Source organism: Aquarana catesbeiana, linkage group LG04 (genome assembly GCF_042186555.1).
Source record: "Aquarana catesbeiana isolate 2022-GZ linkage group LG04, ASM4218655v1, whole genome shotgun sequence".
In the NCBI taxonomy this organism is placed as follows: Eukaryota; Metazoa; Chordata; class Amphibia; order Anura; family Ranidae; genus Aquarana; species Aquarana catesbeiana.
Genome location: NC_133327.1, coordinates 324,341,080 through 324,354,488, shown reverse-complemented (window position 1 = coordinate 324,354,488; position 13,409 = coordinate 324,341,080). Strand labels below are relative to the sequence as shown.

General features: G+C 41.8%; 1 protein-coding gene across 2 annotated transcripts in view; it reads left to right on the top strand.

The window, feature by feature from the left end:
• Positions 1-13,409, top strand: part of UBE3D (ubiquitin protein ligase E3D) — a 341,867-nt gene that overhangs the window by 167,331 nt on the left and 161,127 nt on the right. For both annotated transcript variants that reach the window (XM_073626864.1, XM_073626863.1), the window contains exons 4-5: positions 9,530-9,755; positions 11,868-11,937. In XM_073626864.1, the coding sequence (XP_073482965.1) occupies positions 9,530-9,755; positions 11,868-11,937 (296 nt within the window). The remainder of the gene's footprint in view (positions 1-9,529; positions 9,756-11,867; positions 11,938-13,409) is intronic.

Sequence of the window (13,409 nt, the reverse complement as noted above, 5' to 3'; positions counted from 1 at the left end):
TCACCGCATTCCCACGTTCGTAATTGTTGGGCAACATTTGTGCGACCGTGTGCATGCAAGACAAGTTTGAGCCAACAACCTTCGAACAAAAATCCACAGTTTTTTTGGCGGAAAGTCCGAACGTGTGTACGCGACATAAAGGTCACTTAACTCAGGTTATAGTTGCTTCACAATGTCTGTAGGCAACCAAGGTTTCAGGCTTTACTGTACAAGCAATTGCAGGAAATAGAGTGCTAGCATCATCCCCAAGTGAAGTTCCTTGTTTGGTCTTGTAAAGTCCCCTCTGGCATAGATCTTCTTTCATTGTTATGGAGCCTCCTTTCAACTTATATTCCTGGCTTTTTATTTAGAAAGTTACACCATTCCCACATGGATGTGTCCCCTCTCTAACTACTTCCTTTACGTTAATATTCTGTGAGTAAAAACCTTTCCCAACTCAAACTCGAGATTACATGGGTGTATCATACATGCCGTAGGTCAAATATGTGAAAAGGCCAAGCTATTGTTGTCCTTTTGTTGCATGGGTGCAGTATTTTTACCAGAACCCATGTAAAACAATGGGAACAGCTAAAAATGTTCAGAATGCCAACTGACTCGTTTATACTGGCCTGACATACAACAATATTATCTATTCTCCCATTGTATTAGAAGACAGCTTGTGCAGAGGTTTCCAACAGCATTTGTTTGAGAAATGTTCACTCAAAGTAACCTGATGTTTACATCTAAAACAAACAGATTTTATATGCAAGTCTGAGAAAATCCGAAAACTATATAATAAATACAACCCCAATTCCAAAAAAGTGGAAACGTAAAATCTTCATAAAAACAGAATGCAATCATTTGCAAGTCTCATAAACCCATATTTTATTCACAAAAAATTAGAAACGGTTTTCTTTGAAAGCAAAAAAAAGTTATGCTTTTTTAGTTTTACTTAAAGTGGTTGTATACCCTTTTTTAAAATTTTTACCTACAGGTAAGCCTATAATAAGGCTTACCTGTAGGTAAAATGAATATCTCCTAAATCTGTATGGTTTAGGAGATATTCACTTTGCATGCGGCCGCTGCCGGACCTTGGCGGAAAGAAGTCTTCCCCATGCATGACAACATCGCGGCTCTGGCCACTCACAGCGCCAGAGCCACAAACCCGGAAGACACGCCGAGGGGAAATGTCAGCTCCCTCGGCGGTAACCAGTGTCAGCTGCCAACGCCTCGTTCTAAGGTAAGTATTTCATAATGCGCTAGTATGCGGTGCATACTAGCTCAGTATTCCTTTTGCCTTACAGGTTTTAAAAAAAATTAAATAAAATGTGTGCGGATATACAACCGCTTTAAAGCTGAACTTTTGTTACACTTTACATTAGTTTGTCTGGGACACGCTGGCTCAAAGTCCCTCACGAACATGTGAGGCCGCTGGATGTGCTGTATAAACTGTATGTAGCTGAGGCTACAGCATACCGGACTGTGTTTTGGGTTCAAGCCGAGACTTCCTGTCTCTCATATCCAGAAGTCTGTGTGAGCAACGCTCAGATATTTATAGGGAGCGATGTATTCTAGCAATTAATACAAAGCTTCCTTTGATTGGCTAAGTCGGAGGTTGTAACCTCATCAGCCTGCTTCTCAGACTCAGACTTAGCCAATCAGATGAAGCTTTGTATTCATTGCTAGAATACATCACTTTCTATGAATGGCTGAGCATCGCTCAGACAGGCTCTATTGTGTTCTGGATATGAAACGGGACAGTCTCGGCTGGAACCTGGAACACAGTATGGTATGCTGTAGCCTCAGCTACATACAGTTTATACAGCACATCCAGCGGCCTCACATGTTCGTGAGGGACATAGTTTGTTTGGACCAGCTTGTCTCAAACAATATAGTGTGTAACAAAAGCTGGAGTTCAGCTTTCAAATTGCTGGGTCGGGCAGGGGCGTTTGCCACTTGCAATAATTTTCCTTACAGTGCAAAGATTTAAAATAATTTTTTTACATTTTGCAACTTTGACATGTGTTAGTAAACCAAATCTCTCATTGTGGCTGGATGTACCCCGTGATGCGCCTCCATCCCTATATTACATACAAAAATACAGAAATTTGCCTGTGGGACTTTATGTGAGGCTCTACACAACCAATTGTAAAAACAACAATGTAAAGATTTATTAAATGTGATACCAAAGGGTCAGCAGAAATTGGTGCTATATTGCCAAGCAAATTGGCCCAGATATACTGTACATATCCATAGTTAAATACAGTACTTAACCACTTCAGCCCCGGAAGGATTTGCCCCCTTCCTGACCAGACCATTTTTTCCGATATGGCACTGCGTTGCTTTAAATGACAATTGCGCAGTTGTGCAAAGTTGTACCCAAACAAAATTGATGTCTTTTTTTTTTTTCCCCACAAATAGAGCTTTCTTTTGGTGGTATCTGATCACCTCTGCAATTTTTTATTTTTTGCGCTTTAACCACCTCCCACCCAGCCACTGCACATATATGGCCGAGTGAGAGCTTCCTCCTTCTGAGTGGACATTCAGGAACGTCCCTCAGAAGGAGGGGGCTCACGCGCGCGAGCCTGTGAAGCGGCGTGATCCCAATGCACTCGTGTCACCCGGACACAGCGCACCTCCGATCAGGAGGAGGGCTCTGTGATTGGCCCTCCTGATTATATGACGGCTGTGTCCAATCAGAGCTGCCATGTGATGTAAATAGAGAGCTGGTTGCTAGGCGATTGGCTCTCCTCACACGGAAGTTGTCAGTGAGGAGAGGAGAGCAGATCGCTGCAGCCATCCTGTGATCAGTAAGTATGAGCTGTTTTTTACATCTGCATCTCATCTGCACACACATGTCCGTGATCATCTGCACACACATGTCCGTGATCATCTGCACACACATGTCCGTGATCATCTGCACACACATGTCCGTGATCATCTGCACATGATCATCTGCGTACATATGTCCGTGATCACGCAAACCAATTATTATACGTTTAACAGGATTTTTTTTTACCAAAGACATGTAGCAGAATACATTTTGGCAATTTATGACAAAATTAGATTTTATTGGATCTTTTTTAAAACAGAAAGTAGAAAATATATTTGTTTTTCAAAATTTCCACTCTTTTTTTCACTTATATCGCAAAAAATAAATACCACCAAAAGAAAGCTCTATTTGTGTGAACAAAATGATAAAAATTTCATTTGGGTACAGTGTTGCATGACCACGCAATTCTCATTGAAAGTGCAAGAGCGCTGAAAGCTGAAAATTGTCCTGGGAAGGAAAGGGGCGAACATGCCCAGTATTGAAGTGGTTAAACAAAAATAAAGCGGCGATTTTGAAAAAAAAAGCAATATTTTTTACTTTTTGCTATAATAAATATCTCCCAAAAAAATATAAAAAAACTAATTTCTTCCTCAGTTTAGGCTGACAAGTATTCATATATATTCATATATATATAGATATATATATAATTTTTTTTTTTTTTTTGGTTAAAAAAATCACAATAAGCACATATTGATTGGTTTGCGTAAAAGTCATAGCGTCTACAAAATAGGGGATTTATGGCATTTTTGTTTTTTTGGGGTTTTTTTGTTTTTTTTACTAGTAATGGCGGCGATCTGTGTTTTTTTTATTGGGACTGTGACATTGTGGCGGACAGATCGGACACTTTTGACACTTGTTTTGGGTCCATTGGCATTTGTACAGCGATCAGAGCTAAAAATAGCCACTGATTACTGTATAAATGTCAATGGCAGGGAAGGGGATAACACTTGGGCGATCAAGGGGTTAAATGTGTGTCTTAGGGAGTGATTGTAACTGTGGGGGGATGGGACTGCCTGAAGGAGGCGACCGATCGCTGTTTATACTTAGTGTGAACAACAGATGTGTTTCCTCACCCCTGACAGAACAGAAATCTGTCTATTTACATTGACAGACCTCTGTTCTGTATCTCTCAGGAGCGATCGCGGGTGCCGGGTACGTGCATAGGCTCTGTTGCCGCGGGCACGCGCAGCCCCTAGTGGTCTTAAAGCGACCAACGTATACCTACGGCGATTTGCCCAGGTGAGCCAGCCTGCCGCAGTATAACTGTGGCGGCTGGTCATCTAGTGGTTAAAGATCAGTCCTTGATTAATGTAATTATTAAAATGTTTAATTGCATCTTTTGTTACCATGGCGCATTTCATGAATTCATTCTCACTTCTTCAGGGGTTTATGCATATACATATATCTATAAAATAAAATACCTGCAGTTTAGGAATGTATGACAACAATAATAAAATATGTATTGCATAAATTCAAAAAAGTTAGGGATCACCATGAGGGACCAATAATTACAAAACAGAAGGTTATAAACAGGGGTCATAGTACCTGTGTAGTGTGAGTATCTGAGTGTTGTCTGAGTAGTGTGTGTGGATCGTTATTACTTGTGTATTGTGTACTGTATACTTGTGTATTGCGAGTGCACGTAGGTCTGTGAGTACCTGTGTATTGTCTTGTTGTGCACCTGTGTATTGTCTTGTTGTGTACCTGTGTATTGTCTTGAGTATTAGTGCCAGGAAGCTAGCTGTTAGGTAATTTGGACAGGGTAAAATCCCCAAATCCTCACTATATTCAATAGGTACGATGCCCGGCGGGTGTGGAGAGGCGACTCTTTGTACATCTTGCCGCATGTATGCGTTCCTTGATCATCCGATCGAGGGCAAATACTGCTGTGCAAAATGTAAGCACATTGTTTCCCTGGAAGCCCAGGTTCTGAATCTGGGGAAGCAACTGTCAGCACTGAGAAGTCCCTCCATACTAAAGGTGAGCCAGGAACGTACACGGCAGGTGCCGGCAGGGGCCAGCACAGAGGCGGGTGGAGACAGAGGTGCAGGCACTAGCAAAGAGTAGATGGGTGACAGTCAGGAGGGGTAGAGGGGGAAGTGCCAGAGAGGCCGATCCAGGACTGGAGCATCCCAATAAGTACGCTCCATTGAGTGACATTGGTGAAACCAGTCAGGGACCAGCACTGCTGGAGATGAGGGACTCTCCTAGCTGCCAGGGGAAGAACTCCTCCAGTGAGAGTGGGGGGGCAGCAAAGGGAAAGGAAATACAGATTCTGGTGGTAGGGGACTTAATTCTTAGAAGGACAGAGAGGGCAATCTGTAACCAAGACCTGAAGCGCCGAACAGTATGTTGTCTACCGGACGCTCGGGTTCGGCACATCACGGATCTTGTGGACAGATTACTGGGAGGGGCTGGGGAAGACCCAGCTGTCATGGTGCACGTTGGCACCAATGACAAAGTCAGAGGCAGATGGAGTGTCCTAAAGAACGATTTTAGGGATTTAGGTGCTAAATTGAGGAAAAGGACCTCCAAGGTAATGTTCTCAGGAATACTACCGGTACATCGAGCCACACCAGAAAGGCAGAGGGAGATTAGGGAAGTAAACAAGTGGCTGAAGAGCTGGTGTAGTAAGGAGGGGTTTGGGTTCCTGGAGGACTGGGCCGACTTCTCAGTCGGTAACCGGTACTATAGAAGGGACGGACTGCACCTAAATGAGGAGGGTGCAGATCTGCTGGGAATGAAGATGGCCAAAAAGTTAGAGGGGTTTTTAAACTAGGCGATGGGGGGGAGGGTCCAGAGACAGTGATAGCCAGCGCGGAAGATATTCCAGAGGGTAGTATTGGGGGCATTAGTGGTAGGTTAAGCAAAGCACAAAAACACAAGGTGAGTATAGTAGCAAGTCCTAGTTGCAATCTTGAAACACCCAATACGAGGACAATATGCGACCGGTCTAAACTATGTGGCATGTTCACTAATGCCAGGAGCATGGCGGACAAGATGGGTGAACTAGAGATACTGTTGTACAAGGAGGATTTGGATTTTGTGGGAATTTCAGAGACCTGGTTCAACAGCTCTCATGATTGGCTGGCAAACATTCAAGGGTATACCCTATACCGCAAGGATAGAGAGAGTAAAAAAGGGGGAGGGGTATGCCTATATATCAAGAATAATGTACAAGTCAATGTGAGAGATGACATCACTGAGGGAGCTAGGGAGGAGGTGGAATCTTTATGGGTAGAGCTCCAAAGGGATGAAGCTAAGGGGAAAATAATACTGGGAGTATGCTATAGGCCCCCTAACCTGAGGGAGGAAGTGGAGACGGATCTCCTATCACAAATTGGATTAGCAGCAAGGATGGGAAGTGTTATCATAATGGGGGATTTTAATTATCCAGACATAGACTGGGCGGAGGGAACCGCGCATTCATTTAAGGCTCGCCAGTTCCTTAATGTCTTGCAGGACAATTTTATGGGTCAGATGGTAGACGCACCAACTAGAAATAAAACATTACTAGATCTACTGATTACCAACAATACAGACCTGATCACAGATGTGGAAATACGGGGCAATTTAGGTAACAATGATCACAGGTCAATTGGCCTCTGTATAAATCACTCAAATAGGAAACATGAAGGGAACACAAAGACACTGAATTTCAAAAGAGCCAACTTCCCTAAACTACAAACCTTGCTAAAAGGCATAAATTGGGATAAAATATTAGGAACAAAGAATACGGAGGAGAGATGGGTTTGCTTTAAGAGCATATTAAATAAGGGCATTAGCCAATGTATCCCACTGGGTAATAAATTTAAAAGAGCGAACAAAAATCCTGGATGGCTTAACTCCAATGTAAAAATGCATATAAAAGCAAAGGAGAAGGCCTTCAAAAAATACAAGGTTGAGGGATCATCCTCAGCATTCAGACTTTATAAAGAATGCAATAAGAAATGTAAGGGTGCAATTAGGACGGCTAAGATAGAACATGAAAGACACATAGCGGAGGAGAGCAAAAAAAATCCCAAGAAATTCTTTAAGTATGTAAACAGTAAAAAAGGGAGGACAGACCATATTGGCCCCATAAAGAATGAGGAAGGACATCTGGTTACAAAGGATGGGGAGATGGCAAAGGTATTGAATTTATTCTTCTCCTCAGTCTTCACGAGTGAATCGGGGGGCTTCAGTAACCAAAACTGCAGTGTTTATCCTCATGACACAACACAGGAAGCACCTACATGGTTAACAGAGGACGGAATTAAAATTAGACTTGAGAAACTTAACATTAATAAATCACCAGGACCAGATGGATTGCATCCGAAGGTACTTAGGGAACTCAGTCAGGTGATTGCCAGACCTAATTGCCAGTTCCTAATTTTTACAGACTGGAATGGTACCAGCTGATTGGAGAAAAGCCAATGTAGCACCAATATTTAAAAAGGGCCCAAAAAACATCCCTGGGAATTACAGACCAGTTAGCCTAACATCAATAGTATGTAAAATCTTGGAGGGGATGATAAGGGACTATATACAAGATTTTAGTAATAAGAATGATATCATTAGCAGTAATCAGCATGGATTCATGAAGAATCGTTCTTGCCAAACCAATCTATTAACCTTCTATGAGGAGGTGAGTTGCCATCTAGATAAAGGAAGGCCCGTAGACGTGGTGTATCTGGATTTTGCAAAAGCATTTGACACAGTTCCCCATAAACGTTTACTGTACAAAATAAGGTGCGTTGGCATGGACCATAGGGTGAGTACATGGATTGAAAACTGGCTACAAGGGCGTGTTCAGAGGGTGGTGATAAATGGGGAGTACTCAGAATGGTCAGGGGTGGGTAGTGGGGTTCCCCAGGGTTCTGTGCTGGGACCAATCCTATTTAATTTGTTCATAAACGACTTGGAGGATGGGATAAACAGTTCAATCTCTGTATTTGCAGACGATACTAAGCTAAGCAGGGCAATAACTTCTCCGCAGGATGTGGAAATCTTGCAAAAAGACCTGAACAAATTAATGGGGTGGGCGACTACATGGCAAATGAGGTTCAATGTAGAAAAATGTAAAATAATGCATTTGGGTGGCAAAAATATGAATGCAATCTATACACTGGGGAGAGAACCTCTGGGGGAATCTAGGATGGAAAAGGACCTGGGGGTCCTAGTAGATGATAGGCTCAGCAATGGCATGCAATGCCAAGCTGCTGCTAATAAAGCAAACAGAATATTGGCATGCATTAAAAGGGGGATCAACTCCAGAGATAAAACGATAATTCTCCCGCTCTACAAGACTCTGGTCCGGCCGCACCTGGAGTATGCTGTCCAGTTCTGGGCACCAGTCCTCAGGAGGGATGCACTGGAAATGGAGTGAGTACAAAGAAGGGCAACAAAGCTAATAAAGGGTCTGGAGGATCTTAGTTATGAGGAAAGGTTGCGAGCACTGAACTTATTCTCTCTGGAGAAGAGACGCTTGAGAGGGGATATGATTTCAATTTACAAATACTGTACTGGTGACCCCACAATAGGGATAAAACTTTTTCACAGAAGAGAGTTTAATAAGACTCGTGGCCACTCATTACAATTAGAAGAAAAGAGGTTTAACCTTAAACTACGTAGAGGGTTCTTTAGTGTAAGAGCGGCAAGGATGTGGAATTCCCTTCCACAGGCGGTGGTCTCAGCGGGGAGCATTGATAGCTTCAAGAAACTATTAGATAATCACCTGAATGACCGCAACATACAGGGATATGTAATGTAATACTGACACATAATCACACACATAGGTTGGACTTGATGGACTTGTGTCTTTTTTTCAACCTCACCTACTATGTAACTATGTAACTATGTAAAACTGCAAGATCTCGCATGCTCACATCCCAGTGGCAGGCACCAGGCATGTCTGCCCCGGGAACTGTTTGCATAGGATCCAGAGAGACCCAGCAGTGCAAACAGGGCAGAATGGAATATCTGGCTGTGAGGACAATCCAACATTGCATTTGTGGTCTTTCGGTGAAACCCCAGTCTCTGTGCTGGGAGCGTGCCGTGCGGTGTGCTCCCAGCACAAAAGGAGATACACAGATATGCAGACCCACGGAAAAAAGCCCATTTCATTGGGGCCGCATATTTGCGTACAGTCGGTGTGACTTTTTACCATCCAAAATCTTTTATCTGATCTTGGCACCAAACAATTAAAAAAAAAAAAGACCCCAGTATCTAAAGTTTTATGATAGCCTCCACCTCCCTAAGGAGGTTCTAATCACTGATACTTAATCCAAACCAGATTCTAATTTCATGGATTTGAAGTGGTGGTACATGTAGTAATGTGGTAATTGCACTTTTTTTCAGGTGGCAAGCCTGCATTTTTGTTAAATTAGATTGTGACTGTTCAAATATGTTGAAAATGTCTACAATTTTCAGGAGATTTTTTTTTTTTTTTTTTTTTACATGGCTTTATGTATATCATACTGTATGTGTGGGAAATAAAAAAAAAGAATTCTCAATGAAAATAAAATCCTTAGATAAGCATAAGGTCTGGAGCAATACGATGTAATAAGTTTGATGGAAAAATCAACTGATAATATGATTTATTTTTCTGAACAAAAAAAAAAAATCAGGTGCTTTACTTTACGTTAATCAGTATACCTAGTCTACTGCTGACTAGGTTCATAATGGTTTCTTTGTGTGTGATGAAGTGTTGACTGCATTTCCCTGATTCTATTCCAGGCAGTTCCTCCGAGTACTTCCTTTGCCCACTGAAAACTGGAGCTCTTTGGTTGAAGAATGGTGCTGCCACCCTGATCCCTTTGCCAATCGACGATGCTTGCCCAAGGTTAACGATTGCTTTCTGGGAGACACATTCCTTTTGGTGAATAAAGCAAATATCTCAGACCCCCCTGGAGAGACTAATGAGATGTCAGCTGGTTCTCATCCAGTTGATGCTAATGTCTCAGTAAGTTATTAGTGTTAATGACATAAACTAATTGGTACATTTATATTGCCCAGTATAACTTTATTATCTCAAATGAGGTTTGTTTCAGACAGGGGGCTTTTTAATCTTTCTCAGCTACTGTTTTCAAGTGCTCTTATCAAATTGTGGTTTGTGAGTGACTTGAAGTGGATTATTAATTTTTTTCTGAGTATATTGCATTTCATAAGATTATATCTTACTGTAGGAGTCAACGTTTATAGTCAACCCTGCTGCTACCATTCTGTTCATCTGTTTAACTAGAGAATGATGAAGGAGTTTCTTGATGGATTGCAATGACCTTTTGGCCTTTAGTTAGAAAAGTGTACTAAAGTGTATTAAAGTGTAAATCTACAGTAGTTTCTTCTCATTAACACACATACCTACAAGGAACAAACAACTTTTTTCATTGCTTTGTGGCCCTCAATACTGTTTGATAGGTTGCATTAAAGGGGACATCAATCTGGTAATACTCAAACCTTGCTCAATGTCTATCTTTTGTTGCCTTATTCTTCCTTTTCTTGTTCCACTTTACACAACCATGGCAGATGATTTGTCTGTCTAAAAAGGACAGAAGGTAATAATATTTTTTTGGTGTGCATAGACAGGCTTAGGAATTAGGCTTTTAACATCTTATTTTGGAATACTGCTATTTTAGAGAATTGGACGTTTGATCCACACTAACACAAAAACAGCCAAAATATACATGAATAAGTATAGTTGGTTAATAATTCATAGAATTTTCTGATTGTGATTTAAAGTAAGTTTTTTTTTTTCCCCTTTTTTTATCATATCAATTGAAATTCACTTATTGTATATACAATAAATAAAAAAAACAAACGTGACTTAGGAAACTTGCAAAAGCTAATATATACCAACTTCCACAGAGTTCCCCTTTACATTAGAGTCTGCAGGATTAGAGTGCAAGGAGGAAGTGTACAAACCTTGATGTAAAGGGGAACGCTGAAAACCCGCTGTTTTTATAACGTAACAGTGATTACGGGGACCTCGCGGTCACAGAGAGGAGCGCTGGCAACAGCAGGTGCATAGGAGCATGTTACACCCCAAATATGGGTGTATCATGTAACATGCTCCTAAAGGTGAACTTATCCTTTAAAGCTGTACTCAAGGCTTGATCTTATTTGCATACTTACATGGGTCCAGGTGTGACTAATGTAATTATGCATTTCTTGTACTTGAAATACCTCTGTGGAAGTTGAAAATCACTTTAATAGTTGTCCCTACTACAATGATGATCACGGTCATTTGTGTCCTGTGTTGAACGACTGCCCCACTGCAAACTGACCACAGTGAGTCGATTGGCACTGCTGCAATTCTCAGAACATTTTCCCAGGCATTCTCTCATTGGACAATGTTGAGATCATGACATCACTGCTCCTCCTCTCTTATGTCAGTTCCTGACTAACCTCTTGACTCCTAATGGGTTCAGCAGGACTGGGGGGAATGGGGTCCAGTGTAAGTTCACCTTACAGATTTTCTGTAAAGGTAAACTTACACTTTAAGTAACATACAGAGTTCATGGGTCATTGTTAAGTAACGCACAGAGTTCAGGGGTCAGGATTAAGTAATGGAATGGCTGGAGCATTGTGTGCGCAGCAGCATGATTCGCCATGCAGGGTGCCTTAGTGCTGCCATTTTTGAGTTTTCAGAGCCTGAGCACTACAAACTTAAGACATTCAGGACAAAATTTACAAACCTGGGGGTAGCCATTTCCCAGGGACTGTCCCCAAGAAACAGGGACAAATAGCAACCTTATTTTTTTAATACCGTAACTGGTAACTTCAGTGTTTTTGCAAAGTCTCCTGGCTTGTTTAGGATTTTGGTACTATTGACCTTAACTACTTTTCTGACAGTATATGAAACCCACATTTTCATACAAGCACTTTTTTATATGTAAGTGTTATCTGGCAAGTTTGGGCATGTACTCACACAAGAAGACAGATGTCCCTGAATGTCAACATTAAAGGAATAGCAAAATAAAGTTCAGGCTGCCCTCCAGAGATGGTATATAAAAATTATACATTCTTTTTCTAAAGGTTTAATGTGACATTTAAGTGACATTTTTCTGCCTTACAGAAATCAAAGGAAAATACCAAAGTCGTTTGCAAGCGTTGCAAAGCAATACTGGGAGAGTCGATGTCATCAGGTATGTAAAAAGGAAACCGTCCTAATACCAGCCTGACAATAAAAGATACTGAAGACACATTTGGCTTAGTTTTATGGCGACACTCAGCAGTCTCCTACATAATGTGCTGTATTGTAAAACAAAGATAAGCTAAGTTTTCAAACTGCTGTGACACCAAGTTATGCTGCTTCTTTTTTTTTACCTTGGAAAAAACAGTCTTTTCTGTACATTGTATAACTTTTTCTAAATGGCTCATTATTTCTAAATTAAACCCAAGAGAGTGCCGCTGGAATGATTGATCAGTGCATTGAATTTTGAATGAAGCGATTAGGTACTCACTCTCATTGTCAAGGGCATTGCTGACCCAGATTATATTCCAGTAAATCTTTGCATTTCTTTCTTGTGGTCTTTCTGCATTATACAGCCAATTTTGTATTTACTAGCAAGTGTGGTGTGTTTCATAGTACTTACATTTTTTAGCTATGTTCTGGATGCAATATCATTTATTTGAAATGCTTTTGTAAAAAAAGTATTAAGAGATTTCTATTTTAACTACAAATCCCTCGGCTTCCATAATACATGTCCTACAGGCATCCCACCACCTTTATGAGAAACTTCTTTTCGCTTTGTGAGAACGCCTAACACAGCGGGATGTGCATTCGAGGGGAAGCTGAAGTCTAAGGCCCCTTTCATCCATCCGTTGACGGATGAAAAACAGACATACATGTATCTCTATGGGATAGCGGACGTTAGCAGATGATCATCTGCTGATATCCGTCTCCTCTAAGCTCAGTTTTTTATGACGGAAGAAAAACGGAACAGACGAAAAACGGATGTTAACGGACAATCCACTTACATCCGATCCGCTGATATCCATTTTTCAACCCCTTTTTTTTCTTCACTGTATATAGCTGGTTGCTAATGAGGGGGCCAGAAAACCGACTGCCGCGTCCTTAATAACAGGTGAGTCATCAGCTGTCAGCAGGGTTCCCCTCTGACAGCTGAATGTAAAAAAAAAATAATAATCGCTAAAAAAAGGCACCCTTCGTGTCTAGTATGGATTCGAAGGGGTCCTCCCACGTTAAAATTTTAAAAAATGACGTGGGACCCCCCCCAAAATCTATACCGGACCCTTGTCTGCGCATGCAGCCCAACAGGTCAGGAAAGGGAGGGGACGAGCGAGCGCCCCTTCTCCTCTTGAACCATACCAGGCCGCATGCCCTCAACATGGGCGATAGGTGCTTTGGGGCAGGGGGGGCTCTGCGCCCCCCACCCCTAAGCACCTTGCCCCCATGTTGATGGGGACAAGGGCCTCTTCCCAACAATCCTGGCCGGTGGTTGTCAGGGTCTGCGGGTGGGGGGTATTATCGGAATCTGAGAGGCCCCCTTTAACAAGAGGGGCCCCCAGATCCCACCCCCCCCCCATGTGAATGGGTATCGGTTACATCGTACCCCTACCCATTCACCAAAAAGGCAGTGAAATGTAAAAAAAA